This window comes from Mauremys reevesii, linkage group 1, assembly GCF_016161935.1.
Source record: "Mauremys reevesii isolate NIE-2019 linkage group 1, ASM1616193v1, whole genome shotgun sequence".
In the NCBI taxonomy this organism is placed as follows: Eukaryota; Metazoa; Chordata; order Testudines; family Geoemydidae; genus Mauremys; species Mauremys reevesii.
The window spans coordinates 239,346,513-239,368,330 of NC_052623.1; the positions used below are offsets into that span (position 1 = coordinate 239,346,513).

Here is a 21,818-nt window from a genome sequence, read left to right on the forward strand (position 1 = left end):
GGGGGGGGGATCGCTGTGGCCAGGCCCGGGCAGCGGCGACGGGCCCCCCGGGCTACTGGCTGAAGCGGCAGCTTCAGGGTGTCGGAGCCTGAGGGGGGAGCGGAGCGGAGCGCCCGGCTGCTCCCCGCGTTAGGGGCGGGCTGTGGGGCAGCGGCGGCGGCAGGAGGGGGTGGAAAGTACCAGGCCGCCGCGCCGCCCTCTCGTCCCGGTGTAAAGCCCAAGTGCGCCTGCGCGCCCGCTGTGTGGGCAGAGGATCAGGCAAAAGTAAGAGACTCCTCCCCCCTCCCCCACCCTCTGTGTGTCTCGCTGAGGAACTGGGGACTCCTGGGTCGGGTTCTGTTCCCGGCTCTGCCGCTGGCTCTTCCGGCTCCCTCCACTAATGCTGGGCCCAAGTCTTCTTCGCACGGCGCTGGGAGAGGTTAAGGTCTGGCTGTGCTCGTAGTTAAACTGTTATTAACATCCGGACAGCTGCGCCTCTTGCTGAGATCATCGGCAGAGCTTGCTAGTGTGAATCAGCCTTTAGAGGCTGAAAGAAGAAAACCTCACGTGAAGGTGGAGCACGGTATGACTCTGTCCGCCTTAGGCCGAAAAACGTGCTTGTTTATTTCCAGGGGGAAACAAACCCAGCGTGTGTGTGGTTTGCTTGGTTCCTTCATTATTATTATTTTTTTAAAGCTGCGTTGTCATTCAAACTTTGTTTGCAGTGGTGTTATAGTTGTGTTGGTCCCAGGATACGAGAGAGACGGTGGCTGTGATAAAATATTTTATGGGACTGATTTCTGTTGGTGAGCAAGACCAGCTTCAAACGTCAGGTCTGGCAAGAAGAGCTCTAGGTAAGCTCAAAAGCATGTCACTTTCATCAACAGAAGTTGGTCTGACAAATAGGGTGACCAGACAGCAAGTGTGAAAAATCGGGACAGCAGGTGGGGGGTAATAGGAGCCTATATAAGAAAAAGACCCCAAAATTGGAACTGTCCCTATAAAATCAGGACATCTAGTCACCCTACTGGCAAAAGATATTACCATTCTAAAGTTTTTACATAAACATATTTGAATGATTTTAATTCTAAAAACATTCTAATGTCAAACTGTCAATGAAAACATTTCTTGTTTTTAAAAGGGATACAATAAGAACATCAATGTTCCTAATGTAACAGGAAAGCTCTAAAATTTAGAAGGCTTGAGGGGAATAGGATTGGAAGGACTGTTTGAAGTGTGACATGGATAGTGTGTGGGACCAGCTATTGTAAATTGGATAGGGATTTGCTAACTGTTAGTGAGGCTTGGTTTGCTGGAATACAAAAATTTCTATAAGGTGGGGAATGCATCTGATAACTTTGTTCTATATAACATTGGCTAGTTTATATTTTTAAGTCATAAGTGCTGAATTCACTAAGTGGTTGCTTGTTTTTCATTGTAAGCATACTATATTTGAATTCTGCAGGTCAATGCTGCGCATAATGAATAGTGATTATTAAACTGCCACGAAACATCAGGGTATGAGTTTTTCTGACTTAGTGTACCTAGAGTTGAAGAAAATGGTAAGAAATAAGTGATTCAGTGGACTGAAGTTATGAAAACAGATTGTCAGTAGTTAAAACAATGTTTACATTTTATTTTAAGTAGAAAGATTTGTGCTCATTCTAAAAAATGCAGAAAGTGAGTTTCTTTTAGATCTTCAAGCTCAAATGTGCTATTGAACAACAACAACAACAAAATTCTAGTGGAAAAACAGAACATTCACAACATGGATGTTTCTGAAAAATGCCATCTTCAACACTGAGCATTTCACCAGGTCTTTAACATTGGCTTAATTCTGAAGACAAAACTTAAAAATGATTCAAGAGTCTGTGAAACATTTCCATTACTTAACTGGCATGACTTACTCCCAAATACAGAGATCGTAGGTTGAGCCCAGAATACGAAGAAGCATGGTTGGTAGAACATAATCTTGAGTTCCTTCTCTTCTGGCACTTAGAAGTTGAACATCTTGATTTCTGCCTTAAATCTGTGTTTGTGAAGGAGATTGTGTCACATCCACATGGTGTGAGAACTGTGGTAGTAAAATCACAGGGCACTGTACAGTTGAATTCAGTTTTGTCAGTTTTTAAAAGACCTCCTGTCTGGTCAGCATCGATCAAGAATACTTTTAACTCATTTGGAATGGTTCATAATAGGAGGTTCTGAAAAAAACATATCTGTATGTAAGGGCAGATACAAAAGCTTGAAGTCTTTAATAGTTCATAGTCTGGGGACTGAATTCTTTGGTTTACTTACAGAATATAAACTTTAGACAATTGTGTTCCTTTTAATGTTTGAAATTTGTTTGGAAGCACAGCTATAATACTGTTTGCATCCACATTCAACCTGGTTACAAATGCTGTCTTCGCTGTGTTTAGAAACTGTCCAAAAATCCTGATGCTGACGATGGGGAGACTACAGTAGAGTTTCTGCTAGCAATGTTTTGTTTAAATAGTTCTCCATGTTGAACAGAGAAATAACACTTTGATTCGTGACAATTTTGAAAGAACACGGGTAACTTAATCTCTAATTTCAAATAATAAGTTTAAAATAGTTTCACGTAATAGATTTGTGCCCCGAAGTTTCTATGCCAATTTTTAACTTTGCAATCGCATTTTCCTATTCTTTAAAATGCTTTTTTTTCCTATTGCCGTGTGAAAGATCCATACGAACAAAAGGGAAATCTCTGTCTGCAGAGGTGGAAGAGAAACTGACAATACACAAAATGTTGTCAAATGCACAAACTAACAAACTGTAAAAGAAAATTAAGCTGTCATGGGATAAAAGGAAAGGTCCTTTCATGGATTGAGAACTGGTTAAAGGACAGGGAACAAAGGTTAGGAATTAATGGTAAATTCTCAGAATGGAGAGGGGTAACTAGTGGTGTTCCCCAAGGGTCAGTCCTAGGACCAATCCTATTCAATTTATTCATAAATGATCTGGAGAAAGGGGTAAACAGTGAGGTGGCAAAGTTTGCAGATGATACTAAACTACTCAAGATAGTTAAGACCAAAGCAGATTGTGAAGAACTTCAAAAAGATCTCACAAAACTAAGTGATTGGGCAACAAAATGGCAAATGAAATTTAATGTGGATAAATGTAAAGTAATGCACATTGGAAAAAATAACCCCAACTATACATACAATATGATGGGGGCTAATTTAGCTACAACGAGTCAGGAAAAAGATCTTGGAGTTATCGTGGATAGTTCTCTGAAGATGTCCACGCAGTGTGCAGAGGCAGTCAAAAAAGCTAACAGGATGTTAGGAATCATTAAAAAGGGGATAGAGAATAAGACTGAGAATATATTATTGCCCTTATATAAATCCATGGTACGCCCACATCTCGAATACTGTGTACAGATGTGGTCTCCTCACCTCAATAAAGATATTCTAGCACTAGAAAAGGTTCAGAAAAGAGCAACTAAAATGATTAGGGGTTTAGAGAGGGTCCCATATGAGGAAAGATTAAAGAGGCTAGGACTCTTCAGTTTGGAAAAGAGAAGACTAAGGGGGGACATGATAGAGGTATATAAAATCATGAGTGATGTTGAGAAAGTGGATAAGGAAAAGTTATTTACTTATTCCCATAATACAAGAACTAGGGGTCACCAAATGAAATTAATAGGCAGCAGGTTTAAAACAAATAAAAGGAAGTTCTTCTTCACGCAGCGCACAGTCAACTTGTGGAACTCCTTACCTGAGGAGGTTGTGAAGGCTAGGACTATAACAATGTTTAAAAGGGGACTGGATAAATTCATGGTGGCTAAGTCCATAAATGGCTATTAGCCAGGATGGGAAAGAATGGTGTCCCTAGCCTCTGTTCGTCAGAGGATGGAGATGGATGGCAGGAGAGAGATCACTTGATCATTGCCTGTTAGGTTCACTCCCTCGGGGGCACCTGGCATTGGCCACTGTCGGTAGACAGATTCTGGGCTAGATGGACCTTGGTCTGACCCGGTACGGCCTTTCTTATGTTCTTATGTTCTTAAAAGTTTCTTTGCTCTTAAAAATGGCTTGTCTTAAGTACCACCACCCAAGATTACTATAAGTGGTTAGAAAAACAAAAACAAAACACAAAAAACCATACAGATGAGTGGCTTTTTAAAAGTTGACATAGCTAGCACAAGTTAGCATAATTTCTGGTGTGAAAATAAATTTGGTTGACCGAATTTGCTTTGCTATGTGTGCTGAACACTGCGCCTACAAATATGAACTACTTTAGAGAGACAAGGTGGGTAAGATCATATCTTTTATTTGACCAGCTTCTGTTGGTGAACGAGAGACAAGCTTTCAAGGTACACACAGCTCTTCTTCAGGTCACTGCAATGAACTACTTTGGCTGCTGAAAAATTGCTTATTGCTCTGTAATTCATTATTTTCAGAAATAATATTTTAAGGTATATTTGTAAATATACAAGCAAAAAAACTGACCGTTTACTAATTTCATTTTTAATCCTTATGTGAGGATGACCTGCAAAAAAATTACTAGTTGTTAGTTCAGAAGGATTTTCTTTTTAAATACCAACCATAAGTAAGGCAAACAAACAATGAAAATATGTATTTATGGTATAAATATTTGCACATCTTTAACTAAAATCTTACCAAGAGCAGCTCTCTAATAAAGTTAATATTTGTAGTACAAATTTAAATAAAATAACACTAAACATCTTCAGAGGCTCAAAGTTCATATAGTGGTCTTTTCTTGTTGCTTTGTAAGTTTTTGTCTAATTTCAGGATTTATTCATTTCAGGAGGAAAATGAAAATTTTCTCTGAGTCCCATAAAACTGTTTTTGTTGTGGATCACTGCCCGTATATGGCAGAATCATGTAGACAACATGTTGAGTTTGACATGTTAGTAAAGAATCGGACCCAAGGAATCATACCCCTGGCACCCATATCAAAATCACTGTGGACCTGCTCGGTGGAATCATCTATGGAATACTGTAGAATAATGTATGATATTTTTCCTTTCAAAAAACTGGTAAGTGCTTCTAAAAGTACTGCTTATTGTAGAAATTCTCATTTTAATGGGTGCTCTTTTAAAATTATTTTTCGATACTGTCAGATAGAAAAGCAGGTGTCTTAGATTAAAAACATTGGAAATTTTAAAAATTGAATTTTTCACCATTTAAGCTGTTGCATTACCCTTTTCACTCAGTTGAACAATGAAAATAGTTTCATTTTAGTTTATGAGCATTTTCACTTTCTGGTTATCTGCTCTCTCATTGCTTTGGTTGCAAACCCTGTGGGTGAGCTTTTAAATCCATACCAACTATAATAATATTAATAATTATTATCTGACATACATTTAAACATTAAATCATTTCTTTTGATCTCAGGTTTTATGTAATCTAGATTTTGATGCTACACAGACTTGGATATAACTTTTGTAAAATTTGATGGAAAATAAATAAGAAAAACATAAAATACTTGGTATTACTAGGAAAATGTCATCTTAGAGGAGAAACTCACTTTCCTCTTTTATTTAATCATTTACATAATTAGTCACAGATGTCTCCAAGTGAGTATGGAGTGGTACTTCATGGGATAACGGTAAAAGCAAGGCAGAGAAATAGAATAATTGCCCTCATTGGCATATCTGACTCTGTTGCTGAAATGACAGTAAAATGTACTGCCCTCTCGGTCTATTGTTTGTATGCAGGATTTAGTATGGGAGACGGTTCCTGTAGCTTCATGCTTTAGTGCTGCTTTCTGTAATGCTGGTCTTCCACTTTTGGGGGGAGAGGAAAATGCAGTCTTGCTGAGGGATTGATAATGTGTTATGATCCATTTATCTTGCTGTAAGAAGTTAGTCTTCATTCAGTCTTTTTAAATAATACAAAGTACATAAAACACAGAATTGGAGCAGGCCTTTTTGTTCTCAAACTAATTTATTTTGTTTTGGAGTTAAGCTGATATGTTTTGGACAAAACTAAGGAGTACATAGTGGATCGCTTAGTCTGTTTTTCTTTTGGCATGCATTTGAGACCTCTCCATCCCTTTAAGACCAAACAAGTCACTTCTGTGATTTATGGTTCCTTTTCTTCATTAACCTGGAAATCTGAAATAATAATGGCACTCCTTGGTGCATGCTTGACATCACATCCAGCTGCCATAATCCACTGTGTCCAGCATGACTCTCGTTTGCGTCTAAGACTAAAACGGGTTTTTTGAGGTGCCTACACTTTGGTACATAAATGAAAGAGAATCACTGTGTTAATGAGAAAAGGAACTGTGAATTGCAATCAGAGATAACTTACTTGAAAACATAAATAGAAAGATGAACTTTTTTTAACATGACACAGGCAATGTGTATTTGTAAGAAAAATAAGTTTAAAGTAAGTTATTAAAGAAATTAAAAGTGAAAGATTTTACAGAGCGCAATTTTTTATCCTTTTTGTTTTATAGAGTAAGCACTGTGCCTTTTAATTAACACTTCACAATTATAAGATTTAGTATGCCAGATTTGTCATTGGGCCCATTTGTGACCCTTTTAACTGTTGTTGTAATAAGGTTGTTCCACTCCTTTCTGTCATAAATATGTTAAGTTCTTTTGTAGCTCTCTGCAATGCCAATTTAATGGAGTGGCAGTTCTGCTATTAAGAGTAAATTGTAATTTCTCTAAGGCCCCAATTCAGCAAAGCATTTAAGCATATACTTAAGTCCCATTGACTTCACTGTAATCTCCAAGTACATGCTTAAATGCTTTATGAGCCTTCACATACTCATAGATTAGATAACTTTATCTTCATCTCTCATTAGGGTATTTACCTCAATGATCTTCTCTGATAGCAAATTCTACTCACTGATTAAGTGCCATGTTTAATTAAATAACAGAAAAAATACATCTGTGCTCAGTGATAACTATTGCTAATGAAAATATAACTGAGATACTAAGGGAGTTGCTCCATTTTTTTTCCTCCTGTTAGTCTTGCAATGGTAACAGCAGTGTTAACAGTCAAAATCCGCTCCTTGTTTATACTCTACTAACAGACAAGAGATGAAGTCAGTGTTAATAATGACTTTCTAAAAAGATAATTAAGTGTACATGAACATTTTTTCTGTGTCATCACTGCACTTCTAAATGCTTGATCTTTGCTTAAAATAAAAAGGAGATATGTTAGTCTGGATTTAGCACAATTGTTATAACTTGTGGTCACAGGTTAGTTTGATTGTAAAAATAACATGAGGTTTGAGTGATCTATAAAGATAATACTCTTGCCTTTTATAGGTAGAGCTCTGCAAATCTGTGGGTATGTGCTTTATATTCATGGACCATTTTTGGTGGCTCATGGCTTGGATGCAGGGCTCTAGGAATCTCCCCACAGAAATCAGGGTGACGCTGTAACAGATGGGATGGGGGCAAGGCAGATGCTCAGGCCCCAACAGCAGGTGTGGGGTAGAGGAGGTGGGAATGGAGCTCTGACTGCAACACACACTTTTCCAAATGGAGTGGCTGTCACTGAGGCTCCCACTCAGCTCTTTGAATCCTGCAGCAGTGGGCTGCAATATGTGGCAATAGCCCGCTGAGCATTCTGGCGTCTGTAGTGCCCGGCTTGCTTAGACTTGCTTAAACTACAACTCCCGGAAGAGAGCACAACCATGTGCTCCTGCACAGTGAGCCAAGTGCCATTTTGAAAGAGGTGTCGTTGTACTTTAAACTAGTGGGCAGCAACAATGGGTGCTGTGAGGAGAGTAGTTGTCGCCCCTGCCTGTCCTGGCCAGGTCTGCATTTGTTAGAGCTGACATGGCTGTGTAGAGATGTCCGAGCCCCCTACTGGGAGGGCGGCACCGCACACGAGGGCCCAGGATTGTAGCCTCTCTGTCTGGAGTTGGGAAAGGAGGTGCAGCAAGGGCAGAGTGGGAGGCAGGGCAGGAGATCTCTGGGGAGAAGTGGGCAGCAATTGGGGACTTGGCACAGGCCTGTGTCACTGGTGCATGGTGACCCGTGGAGCTGCTAGTAGAGCCCCGCTAAGCCGTGGATTTCCACTTTATATCCGCGAATGCAGATATCCGCAGACCATTTTTGCAGATTGGGTGTAGATAAAAATTTTGTATCTATGCAAAGCTCAATTTGTGGGCATGTGAGAATTATTGTGTAAGAAGAAACAATACATTACTGTGACCTTAAAATTTGCTTTGTAACCTTTTAGGTGAATTTCATTGTAAGTGATTCTGGGGCTCATATCTTAAATTCCTGGACCCAAGAAGACCAAAACTTGCAGGAGGTATGATTAATACATGATATCTCTATTTATTTATTTTGTGAGGTTAGTTTAAATTAATTATAGTGAAAGAATATGCTTTCTTAGTATATTCAGTAGGCAGCATTTTATCATGGTATGACATACCAATGTTTTAGTTTTTTGTCTTGTATATTTTGTCTGAGAATAATAATTGGAAAGTGTTAAATTGATTCATTTGTTTGAAGGAGAATTCTGGATTTAGCAAGATTGTATGTTTCTCACAGAATAAGGTTTTGTGTGTGTGCAGTTCACCTAACTTTTCATCATTAAGATAATGGTTTAAATAGAGACAACAACTTTTAGCTTTCTTGTGTCAATTTTAATTTTATTTGCGTATTCTTTCAAATCTAGATGAAACTAGCTCCTCTTTTAGACTCACTTGAATTTTTATTTGGTGTTTCTTTTATTAGTCATCCTTTAAAATCACAATCATGTAACTAACAAAGGAAAATAGGCAAGAGCTGTAAAATTCTCTTTATTGCAAAAAAGTTCCAAAATAATCTTGTAAAGAGATTCACTAAAACACAGTGGGAATACAAAGGGGAAAAAAGGTAGTAATTTAAAGACAAAATTAAAAGGTACTCCATCACAGCTTTGACTTCTCTGTAGTACCCTCTACAGGGCCGGGGATGGTACTGTAAGCACTCCCTGCATTAGTCTATAACAGTGGTTCTCAACCAGAGGTACATATACCCTTGGGGGTACTTAGAAGTCTTCCAGGGGTATCAACTCATCCAGATAGTTGCCTAATTTTACAACAGGGTACATAAAAAGTACTAGGGAAGTGAGTACAAACTAAAATTTCATACAGACAATGACTTGTTTATATGGTTTTATATACTGTACATTAAAATGTAAGTACAATATTTATATTCCAATTGATTTATTTTATCATTCTATGGTAAAAATGACAATGTAAGCAATTTTTCAGTAATAGTTGCTGTGACACTTTTTTGTATTTTTATGTCTGATTTTGTAAGCAAGTAGTTTTTAAGTGAGGTGAAACTTGGGGGTACACAAGACCAATCAGATTCCTGCAAGGGGTACAGTACTCTGGAAAGGTTGAGAACCACTGGTCTATAAATTGTGGCCACCTGCTTGGAGTAGGGAGGTCTGTACCGTAAGCTCAGGGTCAGTCTCAAAAAAGTTGACACATTCAAAATTAGTCTATTTTTATTTGTCTGGCCAAGGCAAGCACTTACTTGCAGCACTTGAAAGCAAGGCCCTTACCTGGCCCTGGGGTTCTGGGAGAGCACCAAGTAACTCCTCTTTCCCAGCCTCACCTACCTCTGCCCCAAGCAGAAGCAGGCAAGCTGCCTTAAACTGGCCTGCTGTCTCCCAATTGGTCAGTGTCTCCTGCTGGTCCTTTTAAGCATTTGGAGGAGTAAGTCTTGTAGATAGGCCAGTCTGAGAAGGGGGTTGTTGACACCTCCAGCTTTGGGGCAAAGAATGCCTAATAGACACTATCACATACTCCATTTGCATTTTGACTGGAGCTGGTTAGAGATTTTCTGATGGAACAGTTTTTCATTGGAAAATAATAATTTGATAGATCTAGAGAAACATGTTGATTCTGTGAAAATTTGGTTGTAAACATGCAAACCAGGCTGGTTTCCTGTAAGCTTATCTCCTCCCTCCTCTGGGAGGCTGGGGTTCACAGGACTTCCTGACTTCAAATCAGCCTGTCTAGTGGGCTGCCCTGGAACCACTGCTTCTAGGTTTCCTGCTGGGCAGGCTACTTCAGAGTGGAGGTCCCAGAGCTTCCAGGGAGCCTGGGACCTAGGGGATCATATTTCATTTTAGAATCACCAAAACGTTCCCCTTGAGATGAACATTTTGGTTTCCAAAGCAAAATAAAACAAACACCCAGTTCCATGAAAAATTGAGGTTTTTCAATTTTTTGTCCCAGTTTGGGCCAAAAAATTTCCTGTTTCCTGGCCTGCTCTAATTTTAATATCTGAAGTAAACTATCAAAGGTCTAATTTTACCATCAGAAATAGCAAATGATCATAGTCTTGGTAAAAAAGAACTATCAGTAACATTCTTGTCAGGACCTACATAAAAATCTTAATTCAGATGAGCGTCTCTTTGGTCGTAATTATATTAGTGAAATAATAAAAATTATGTTTTCAGCCAAAAGAAGTAGCTTTCAGAAAACTAGAAGTGTGTAATAAAGGAAGATAATGGAAATGGTTTTGCAACTTTAGGAACATAACAGCCATACTAGGTCTGGCCAGTGATCCATCTAGTTCTGACAGTGGCCGGTGTCTGATGCTTCAGAGGGAATGAACAGAACAGGGCAATTTCAAGTGATCCATCCACTGTTGTCCAGTCCCAGCTTCTGGCAGTTGGAGGCTTAGGGATACTCAGAACATGGGGTTGTGTCTTGGCTAATTGCTAGGGCCTTAACAAATTCATTGTCCATTTTTGTAAATTTCATGCTCCTAACATTTTAAAATCTTGAATTTCACAGTGTTGTAACAAAGCATGAATGTGTATTTAAAGACAGCAAAATATAAACATGTAAAGCCCTTAAGTAAGCATTTCTCAACCTGGGGATCCCAACCCATGAGGGGAGCGCAAGGCTATCATAGAGGGGATCACAGTACTGCCACCCTTACTTCTGCACTGTTTTTAGAGTTGTGTGGCTGGAAAGTGGTGGCTGCTGGCAGGGAGCCCAGCTCCACAGGAGTGCAGAAGTCAGAGTGACAGTGCACCATATCGTGCCACCCTTACTTCTGCGCTGCTGCTGGAGGCGGTGAGTTTAGGGCTAAATATTTAGCCCAGCAAGTTGGTTATAGGTCAAAATCAATTGACTATTGCTCTATTTTTTTCTTCCTGACAATGTTAATTTGTATGTAGAATAAATTGTAATTAATGATTTCTAGTAACAGATCATTTTACTGTAATAGCGAAGATCATAACTTCACAACAAAACCTTTTTTTCTTTTTAACCAGTTAATGGCAGCTCTAGCAGCTGTTGGACCACCTAATCCTCGTGCGGACCCAGAATGTTGCAGCATACTGCACGGTTTGGTTGCAGCAGTAGAAACTCTCTGCAAAATCACAGAATACCAGCATGAGGCCCGAACCATGCTAATGGAAAATGCAGAACGTGTTGGAAACAGAGGAAGAATAATCTGCATTACGAATGCCAAAAGGTGTTTACAGGATTATACAATTTTTTATTTATTTATATATATTTTTGGAAAGTAATAGTTTTATAAGTAGGCTAGATCCTTTGTCTTCTGATTCTTATTTTTTTTTTTCTTTATGTAGTTCAGTATTTTTATTTTGACATATAATCTCTTTAATAGTTAGATTTTGGCTACCAGTATTTTACAGACAAGTTCTCTCCTAATGTACTCCACCAGGAAAGGTCAGCTGAGGCACTCTAGATAACAGCTCCTTGTTTTACATAAGTGAGCATTAATGATAGAAAGTTTCCAGGAGAGAGTTGGTTAAAGAGTTTTGGTGAGCTAAGGAGTATAGTAGTGTAGTGCTGTTGGGATTAATGCTTTATGAAGGGTTAATAATTTTGATACAGAATTAAAGCTTGTCTCCACATGGAGCTATTCAGGAATCAGAGTGTATTAAGCTAAATTGGAAGAAGGTACTCTTATTCATGAATAAGAGAAAGGGGAGGGGTGTCTGTACATTCCTGAATAGCTGGTGTGCTTGAAATTCACAACATATTTTAATCCAAATTAATTTTCAAGTGTGGACAAGTTCTTTGACCTATCCTGTGCCGCCTTGCTCACAGGCAGAGCAGTCCACAGATGCATAAAAAGTTGCAGATTGGGGCTTAGTGTACAAGATTTGAAATTTTGTTCAATTGTACAAGCATCTAGGAAAAAAATATAAGGTTGTGGATATTTAATTAAAATTCTACTTTGACTTTTTTAAATGTTGCAAAGCAAAACTTATTTATACTTTTGTTGAAGAATTTTTAAACTGACATTGGCTCTTATTTGTGCTGCATCTACATGCCAAAACAGTAAGAGCAATATGTTAGTGAAACAAATATAGCCACATAAGTTTTTCAAAATCCTCTTGACCTGTAAAAGTAATAAGCTATTTATTAAAGTATTTGGGTTAATTTTTTCTCTTTTTCTAAGGTAATTTTTTCCCCCCCTTCTTTTAGTGACAGCCATGTTCGAATGCTTGAAGACTGTGTCCAGGAAACTATTCATGAGCATAACAAGCTTGCAGCTAATTCAGATCAGTGAGTGTTCAATCCGCAAGCACAGTTTTTCTTCTCTCGCATATGCCAACTTTGATGTGCCTTTTATGAAATATTGATCTGTATCAGTGGTGGGCAACTGGCCCACAGGCCGCATGCAGCTCATCAGGGTAATCTGATTGCGGGCCGTGAAACATATTGCTGATGTTGACTGTCCGCAGGCACGGCCCCCCCCCCGCAGCTCCCAGTGGCCATGGTTCTCTGTTCTCAGCCAATGGGACCTGTGGGAAGCGGCAGCCAGCATGTCCCTGCGGCCCACTGCTTCCCGCAGCTCCCATTAGCCGGGAAAAGAGAACCACGACCACTGGGAGATGGCGGGGGGGGGGCGGGTCATCGCGTCCCGTAATCCGATTACCCTGATGGGCCGCAGGTTGCCTACCACTGAGAACATTCAAATGGCCTCTCAAGATAAACTTAACAGAGAGGGGAAACTAGATGGGGAAGATGCTAAAACACAACCCTGTAGTTTGAGGTCTTGAGTTATAGCCATTATGTTTTCCTGTACCTTAGCCCTGCACAAGACTGCGCTTCTTTAGATTGGTATCTCTTAAAGCAGTGAGCTATAAAAGAGAAGAGTAAAGAAGATAATTTAGCCCAGCTGTGGAAAACATCTCTGTAACTAATCATTTATCTGAAGAATATCTGATACTGCTGGTGATTAATGCTTTTAGCAATGCATATTGGTGGCAGCAATGAATTAGTTTTACATGCTGGTTACTTTTAGCCTGCAAAAGCTTCTGTGCTTGGAAATTGCTTTTAGTTTTCAAATAGTTTTTTGTTTGGTTTTTTTTTGTGGTTTTTTTTTTTTTTTTCTGTTGAAACTTGAGAAACAAAATTACTGGGGGGAAGGAATGTTATGTTAAATCCCTTTCCCCCATCTTCTGTCTAGTCTATTTAGATTATGAGCTCTTGAGGGCAGGAACTGTCTATTACATTGTACATGGGGCCCTATCCTGATTGGCTGTAGACATTTTCACAATACAAATAAACATTGTTAATATAATCCACCACATTACATCTAACTTTCATTTCACCATTTGCATTTTTACAATTTCATAAATGTTAAAATGGTACTATGGGTCCCAGGAAATAAGGTTTTTATTTAAATACTATGTAAAGGTGAAAAGATTTTGTGACTAAAACATGTCACACTGGAAACAATGGAGGATTGGAGGTACAAGATCTGGGTTCTTTTTCCATCAGCCAGTGTTTTCTTGTGAAAACTTCAGGCAAGTTGGATAATGACTGTGTGTGGAATTCCAGCAATTGGGAGGTGAGGGTGCTCAGCATCATTCAGGCTATTAATTTCCATTTTCTCTTCTGTACCTAATGGGAATTAATTGATATTTTCAAAACACTTTTAGGAGCAGATCCTCAGCTGGTATCGATTTGTTATAGGTTTATTGACTTCTGTGGAGCTATGACAACTTACTTTAGCTGGGGATCTATCTACCCCATTGATACTTAAATGGAAGGTGCTACAGAAGTACAGTGTTGTTTCGCACCTCAAAACTCTCAGCTGGAAATCTTACCATATTTTCAATTATAAATTCATAGAATCGTAGGACTGGAATGGGGTCTTGGGAGGTCATCTAGTCCAATCCTGTGCACTCATGGCATCCCTGACAAGTGTTTGTCTAACCTGCTCTTAAAAATCTCCAGTGACGGAGATTTGTGTGCTTATAAAATGGAATAAACAAACACCAAGTCGTGACAAAACTTACTCAAAAGCAGAATTTGTCTCTGGTGCTTCTGACTAGTGCAGTGTTCAGGAAATCAAGTTAGTCTTGCATGGAAGAGAGTTGACATGAATTATGTGGCATTCAGCTGCATTGCTGACCTACTAAATAGAACATTTGATTTCTAAGCCTCATGCAGATCCAGAAGTGTGAATTGGTCTTAATCCACACCTATCCAGTTGGTGAAGATAGCCTTGTTTCAGATCGCCTTAAAAAAGAGGTAAGGAGCTTAAATTGTTTTTTAAAAAAATGGTACTACTGTACTGAATGTCACAAACCAACTTAGGGCAGATCTACACTTAAAACCCTGCATTGTCACAGAGGAACCGCTGTAGTGCTTAATTGAAGACACTCCTACACCAACAGGAGAGAGCTCTCTTGTTACTTCCTGAGAGGCAATAGCTATGTTGATGGGAGAAGCTCTCCCGTCAACATTGTGCTGTCTTCGCAAGGGTTAAGGTTGGTATAACTGTTGCTCATGTGGTGTGGATTTTTCACACCTCTGAGCAAATTAGTTATACCTACATAGGTCTGTAGTGTAGTCCTGGCCTTAGGTAGACAAATACATGCGGAAAATTTAGCAGTAATGTTTTGAGTATCCAGTCTCTGGGAAACTATCAGTAAAGGAAGAGGCATATTTGACAGTTTCTGAAGAAGCTGACATCATAGAAATGTTGTTGACATTTTCAGTGTCTGTTTCTGATAACTATTTTCCCCTCATTTTGCAATTGGCATGCAGTTATGGTATCTCTTTTGTCAGCCTGCTTGAGTTTTTTTGCTACCTATTGACTTTGCAGTAAAGCCATTCATCTTATAGTTTTTGCAGATTGAGCTGTTTAGTGACCTCTTGAAAGGAAAACTGTTAGTTTTAATTTGTGGGAAGGAGATTATAGTACAATGAGAAAACAAGGCCTATTTTACTTCACTGGGACTTCCTGTATCCATGGAAGAACACTTTGCTGGCCACCAGGAACCTCTTTTTCCCCATACAAATTTCTGTTGCTGCTGAGCTTGATAGCCTGCCAGAGCATGAATATTATTAAATGTTACATATATATTATTCTAACCAACCTGTCAGTACTTTGACTAACTGTATTTCACAATATGTTATTTTAAACTTGGCAGATTGACTTGTTTGTGTCTTTTTAATTAAATGTCAGTGGAAAGAATATCTGCTTCCAAAGGGGTGATTTTGCACGTTTGCTTGTGGTGTCTCAGGAGTAGATAAAATCCTATAGTATTTATCCACATACCAATGAAATAAATGTCCTAAAAGAAGAAATTGTATTTTATAAATAATATTGACACATTGAGTTAAAATTATTCTGTACACTGATATTTTCATTGCTTATTTACAAGTGCATGTTATTGGGCAATCTGTATATTTATAGTGACTGTAAGTCAAAAACCATGCATGTCCCAAGTGGTATGTGCCACTGTGCTCTGCTGTTCTTCAGTCCTGCTCTGTTTTAATAATCATAAGGTGTTGGCTGTAACAGATGTAAAAGAATGAAAATATATTTATTTTAAAGAAAGCTTTCTAGTTTGACAGTGTCCCTTTAAAATGACCAGATGAAAGTGAAACTATTGAGTTAATTGAAAGTGTGAAAAAAATCTGCAAATTTATTTTTTAAACTGTCATTCTGAACATTAAATAAATCCAACTCTATATCTCATTGTAGGAGTAAAAATAAACATAATACTTTTCCTCCCACAGAACCTTCAAATGCTTTATAAACTTCACAGAGCCCTTGTATAGGTATTAAATATTTATGCAATGGGCGTGAGAAGCAGAAAGTACTCTTACTCCTTCACAACATTCTGAGGTTCCCCTCTATAACACAGTCCTCTGCCCAAAGAAAATTAGACAGGACTTCCTTGCAGCTCATTATATCAGCTCATGACATTTAGCACTTTATCTCTTCAGAATGTTATACAAGTGTATATGAAACATACACATGAGGTAGGTGGATAAAAGACTACTGTCCGCACTTTACAGATTGGGAAAGGGAGACAGACTTACGTCAGGCCCTATGACAGATCAGTGGCAGAGCTGAGATTAGGACCCAGGAGTTCTTGGATTCTGGTCTCATGCACTAAGGTGGCCTCTTGTTGGCAGGAAGGGTCACAGTTTAACAACTCTCTGGTGTTCAGCATGTTTGACGAAGTTATGACGACTAACAGAACCAAAGTGTTCTATATAACATTACTGCACCCATCACTTTAAACTGTTCATATCCTTTTTTCTTCTAAGGAACCATACATCACAATTTCTGTTGAACTTGGTGATGCAAGTCACCAAGCTTAAAATTTTGATGATTGAAAACACTGATGCTATATATTCTATATCTTTTTAAAGCTTTCTCCAGTCTTAACCAGTGAAGTACATAGTGTCCGTGCTGGACGGCATCTGGCTACAAAACTGAATGTTTTAGTACAGCAGCACTTCGATCTGGCTTCAACCACAATAACCAATATCCCTATGAAGGTAAGATTGTATCTATAGCTTTTTATGATAAGTAGCTGAATCACTTACTTTAAATTGTTTTGAAATTTTAATATTTATTTTAATTGAATTTTTACATTGTTTTTCTCTCCATATCATATTTTCTGTTTTTTATTAGCCCACATTCAATGTCTGTGACCAGGTTAGTACATTTTAAGAAGGAAAAAAAGGAAGGATCACAGAACAAAATGCTGTATTGCTATGTCAGCAATTCGATTTGGCAATACAAGTGTTATTTCAGTCCACTTCATATTATTTTATATAAATACAATCTTGTTTACTTCAAATTACTTTGTCTGTGATTCTTTTGTCTCTTACAATTGTGTTCATTAGATATTCTTGACCTTTGTGCATTTTAGTGGTTTAGTGAGTCTTTTTTCCTCTGTGTCATTTTCATGCCCACCCAACCATAAAGGTGTTTGTAACTAATAGTTTCTGACCAAAGGATAGTGGTTTTTCAACTGATATTGAACTGCTTAACCAAGAGGGGAAGGGGAAAATTACTTTTGCCTCTAGTAATGGAAGATATTAAATGACTCCCTCCTCCCCCCACCAGCTACATACATCCCTACTTCTCATTTATTTTTCTTTTTAATTAATCTTCATTGCCACTGGGATTGCAGTCAATGTAATTAAAAATTCTAATTGGCTTTTAGTAAGTAGAAGCCCCCCAGCTTCAATTACGTTTTACTGCCAGACCAAGAGCACCGATATTGAAAGAGGGGGAAGTTTATTAGCAAAACTAAAGAATGCACAAAAGGAAAAATGTTATTACCCAGTGCTCACTTCTTTAAAATGAATAAATGGTAGTAGTGTATGGATTGTGTGTGTTAAATTAAGTAAACAGATACTTTAGTTTGTTTTGACAACTTTCAGCTTTAACATGGATCATAGTATAAATGTGATTTTTTTTTTTTTAGTTTCACAAATACCTTATTTGTAACTTACTGCCCTGTGTGCTGCTGGTATGCCTCTTCCTACCTTTGTCTTTTTTAGGAATAGAATATGTTGGGTCCCCTGTGTACTATTTACACAAAATAAATTCCCCAAGATTACTGTTCTGTTTTTGCTAATTTACTATATATAGTGTTTGCTAATGCAGCTGTTTAAAGATGCTGTGTCCTTCTTTTAACAAACATCCAGTCTTTAACTTCATGCCTGCAGTTAGAACTATTGAATAGCTTCTAGTTCTTAACCACAGGAACATGATAAACTGCTACTGTAAGTGGTTTCTTTTGTTAGTTCAGGTTAAAAAGAAATTCTCAGAAGATTTAAAAAAAAAAAAAAAAAGGGGACTCTGCCAACAGACTCTAGTAGTTAGAATTACTGGGTGCTGGTTAGGAAATTACAAGTTTCCCAATCTGTTTCTTGTAGCTCTGGGTGTAAGATACTACTATGTATCTTTCTTATATTACATCTTTAAGCTTTATATAGAGAAGAAGAGGAAGGGGAAAAAACTAGAATTTATGTCAGTGTCCTTTATCTGTGTGTTAGGCATTGTGCACATTTATGGCATTTATATAAATAGGAATATCCTAGATTTAAAGAAAAAGCTGGCTATTGCATCTTTAAATAGATCAGAAAGCAAACAGTTTCCTCAACGTTGCAACCCCTTATTGTCTGATTCACTTGGAATTTTATTTTCTTCTGAAAGGTAAAATGTAGAATATCATTCACCATTTATTAAAAACAACAAAGAATCCTTTAAAAAAAATAAACCAGATTCTTTTTGAATTTTCTTTTTATTTAAAGGAAGAACAACATGCTAACACATCTGCCAATTATGATGTGGAGCTTCTTCATCACAAAGATGCACATGTAGACTTTCTAAAAAGTGGTAAGTAGGGAAAAATGTAAAAAGAAAGTGGTGGAGTATTCTAAGAATTAAAAATGTCTAATAGAACACTTTTATAAAAACTATCATTCAAAAGCTCAGGATCTGGGCTTTAAATTGATGCAAACTTTAAGCTTCTTCAGCAAGGACAAGATTTAACTAATTATAGCAGATTTAATTGAAACTTTAAATTTTCTTTACAACAATTTGAGATGTAATGTAAAAGGAATTGGTCTTGGAATATTCAATTTAACTGATTATTTTTAAAAAGAGGAGACATAATTAAGGAAAGAATAACATATAAACATCAAACTAGATTAGACATGCATTCAGAATGTGTGTGTTTGATGGAACCAGAGGCATTTCAATTTGTCACTTGGATGTAAGAATGCCAGTTCATGAGTTAAGAGACCAGATGCTTAAACTAAATTCCAGGAGTTTTTGAGCAAGACGATCGTGTGACAGGCCAAATTCTCTTTGATGTTATAGGAAGGTATTCTCTATCCAGGTAGCTGCATGTCAGTGTCTAAATAAATATGGCAACCAATTACTTCACTGACAGACACACAGACGTGTTTCCAAAAATTTGAGACAATCAGATGTACATCAAAGAGGATGATACTTTCATATGCACATCTGGGTATGCTAGATTAAATTTCCTGTAGAATACGGACAACTGACAAGTGCAGTATATTAGGCTGAACAGTAATTCCTTCCTCTTAAAATTGACAGAGATTATTTGAGAATTGAACCTTATTCTCCCACAGTTTTTTCTTTTCCAGTATGATCTTTAGCTTTTGGTTTCATCTCTTACTATCCTCTGATAAAGTTCAACCCAAATCCAGTGCAATTTAGAAATACATTTAGTTTGAACAGCTTTGCCATGTAGAATACTTGTGGTCTAGAAACAGGGTATGGCTATCGGAGCTCTAATTTAGTGTACAAATACTGGAAGGCCAAAATTAGATTTGAGTAAAACATTTTACTCACTTTGAGCAGATACAAACTTCCACCTTTAAAATATTGAAAGATATGAAGCAGATATCCCACCCTTTTCATTTAGAACCATCTGACCTGGGGGTAAGTGGGTGGCGGGTTTTAATGAGGTGTGTTGGTGATTTAGAAAGAGATTGAATTACCCTGGGTTACTGTGAGGGAGAAATTACCTAATTGTCTTTTACAATTATTCTGTCAAAGAATTTGAGTGATGTGTGATCAAAAATGTTATTCAGTTTTGTCTTTAATTGAAGCAGCAAGGGAAGAGAGAGATGATGTACAATAATTAAGGTTAAGATTCTATCACAGGTATCTAATAAAAGTCAGGGACAACTCGTGAGCAATAAACAAAAATTCATGGACGCATGCAACTTGTCCCTGACTTTTACTAAAAACATCCTGGGGCGGGGGGATGAACAAATAAAGCACTGCCAGGGCTTTCTGCTGCTCCAGCCTCAGGCCGCTGCTTGGACAGCCCTAGGGCCGGCTGCCGCTCAGGCCCAGAAGTCCTAGAAAGTCACAGACTCCATGACCTCCGTGACAGAATTGTATCCTTAACAATAATGCATTTATACTGGTCTGGACATGTATTTTCTTGTCTTCCGAACTTAAATGAATAATAAAATTGCTTCTCCATCCTCTTTTCTGCCCCGCCCTCTTTCTTTTCATCCACAGTCCGTTCAGTAAAATGTGGGTTTTTCTTTGTTTCTCTGTGTAAATCTATAAATATGGAGGCCTACACCCTTTGGCCCCCTCCCCTCCCGGCTACTGAGAAAGGTGGGAGTGCAGGGTTTTCTATTGGCATACTGTCTTTGAAACCTCCTTGGGACTCCATCTTTTATATCTTCCTGTGGCTGGGAGATGTCAGGTGTCTGAAAAATTTGAAATGCCCTCAGTAAGCCTTTGGCTTCTGGAAGGATCATTCTCATCTCATCAAAGCCTTTTTGCAAAGATGGACAAGGTACTTCCCTACACTGCTCTCTTCCCAACCAGCAGGAAAGTGAAAGTGATCCAGGGTTCTGAATTTATTTAGTGATAGCGCTTGTAAGGGGGCAGGACTTACCACCGCGGCGCTTCCTGCTGGCCATCCTGGGAATTAATGCTTGGCCCTTCCATGGTCTGCCTTCAGCTTAGTGGGGTCACACCTGCTATCACTACTGTCTCCACTCTTTGGACCCGCATCACTCCCCGGACCGCAGCGTCCTCTTCTGCGCATGGTCCTCCAGCTGTGCCCGTACACAGGTATCTTCCCCCCTTCCAGAGGACTGGCAGTGCTTAGTCCCACCACTTGCCAACTGCAGTCCAAGGTCCAGCCCCTCGCCTCAGGGGCAAACTGCAGTCTGGATATCGGCCACCTCCTCATTGGTAAGTGGGGTACAAGTGGAGGGAACCCAGGCACGCCTGCTAATCTGGGTCCCAAACCGGGGACCCAATAGCCAGCAGCAATCTACTGCCCTCCTGCAATTTGCTGCCTATTTTCCCTGGGCCGCTTCCCCTGTAGCCCTAGCCCGCTCTCAGCCCTTATTGCAAGGCCCCAGCCTGGCAGCAGTCAGCTAGAAGCTCACCCTCACACTCTGCTGCTCCTGCCCAGCACTGCTCTATCTATGGCATTTCTTCAGCCAGTCCTCCTCCCTTGCCTTCCAGGGAGAGACTCCCCTCTGCTTGGCTGAACAGCCCTTTATATACAACTCTCGCTGGCCCTGATTGGCTGCTCCAGCAAGCCTTCCCCCATCCATGGGCTCAATAAGCCCTTTCCTGATGCGTGGGTTCTGTGCAGCCTCCCTGGTGCTGCTTTTAACCCCTTCTTCTCCCTGTGTGGGGCAGCCGCCCCACCACACTGCTAGTACTGTTAAGTTTTCAGTCTGCTGCAGTTTGAGAAAGCTGTGAGAAGCATCACAGATGTAGTCTGTCTGTAGAAAAGCAGGACAGAAGTGTTTACTTCCTGGCCAGATTGAAAATGTTCTCTTTGCAGCCATAAACAGAAGCCTGGATTCTGTAGAAGTCAATTGACACTCACCTGGGAAAGTTTACTTGGACAAGTTTATGAAGCAAAATGAATTTTTCAAGCTCGTCTATAGGAATATATTGGACAGGAGAGAGCAGACTAGGCAGCATTTCCAATTTTAAAAACATTAACTCTGACCAGGAAGGTGGTAATTTGAACCAGATTTTTTTTTGTTAAGGCATTGTGGCTGCTGCACAATTGAGATTAAATAGATCTGACTGACGT

At 39.0% G+C, this 21,818-nt stretch overlaps 1 protein-coding gene across 16 annotated transcripts in view; it reads left to right on the top strand.

Moving 5' to 3' along the window:
• The window catches only part of INTS13 (integrator complex subunit 13), a 38,027-nt gene that overhangs the window by 282 nt on the left and 15,927 nt on the right, over positions 1 to 21,818 (top strand). For 3 of the 16 annotated variants that reach the window (XM_039542499.1, XM_039542466.1, XM_039542488.1), the window contains exons 2-11: positions 705 to 833; positions 1,445 to 1,541; positions 2,400 to 2,535; positions 4,774 to 5,005; positions 8,178 to 8,252; positions 11,229 to 11,431; positions 12,415 to 12,495; positions 14,382 to 14,472; positions 16,612 to 16,740; positions 18,511 to 18,595. In XM_039542499.1, the coding sequence (XP_039398433.1) occupies positions 4,781 to 5,005; positions 8,178 to 8,252; positions 11,229 to 11,431; positions 12,415 to 12,495; positions 14,382 to 14,472; positions 16,612 to 16,740; positions 18,511 to 18,595 (889 nt within the window). In that variant the 5' untranslated portion in view covers positions 705 to 833; positions 1,445 to 1,541; positions 2,400 to 2,535; positions 4,774 to 4,780. Of the gene's footprint in view, positions 1 to 15; positions 265 to 296; positions 563 to 704; positions 834 to 1,444; positions 1,542 to 2,399; positions 2,536 to 4,773; positions 5,006 to 8,177; positions 8,253 to 11,228; positions 11,432 to 12,414; positions 12,496 to 14,381; positions 14,473 to 16,611; positions 16,741 to 18,510; positions 18,596 to 21,818 lie in introns of those variants that run through there. The other 13 variants (XM_039542452.1, XM_039542588.1, XM_039542578.1 and 10 more) reach the window with 11 other exon arrangements.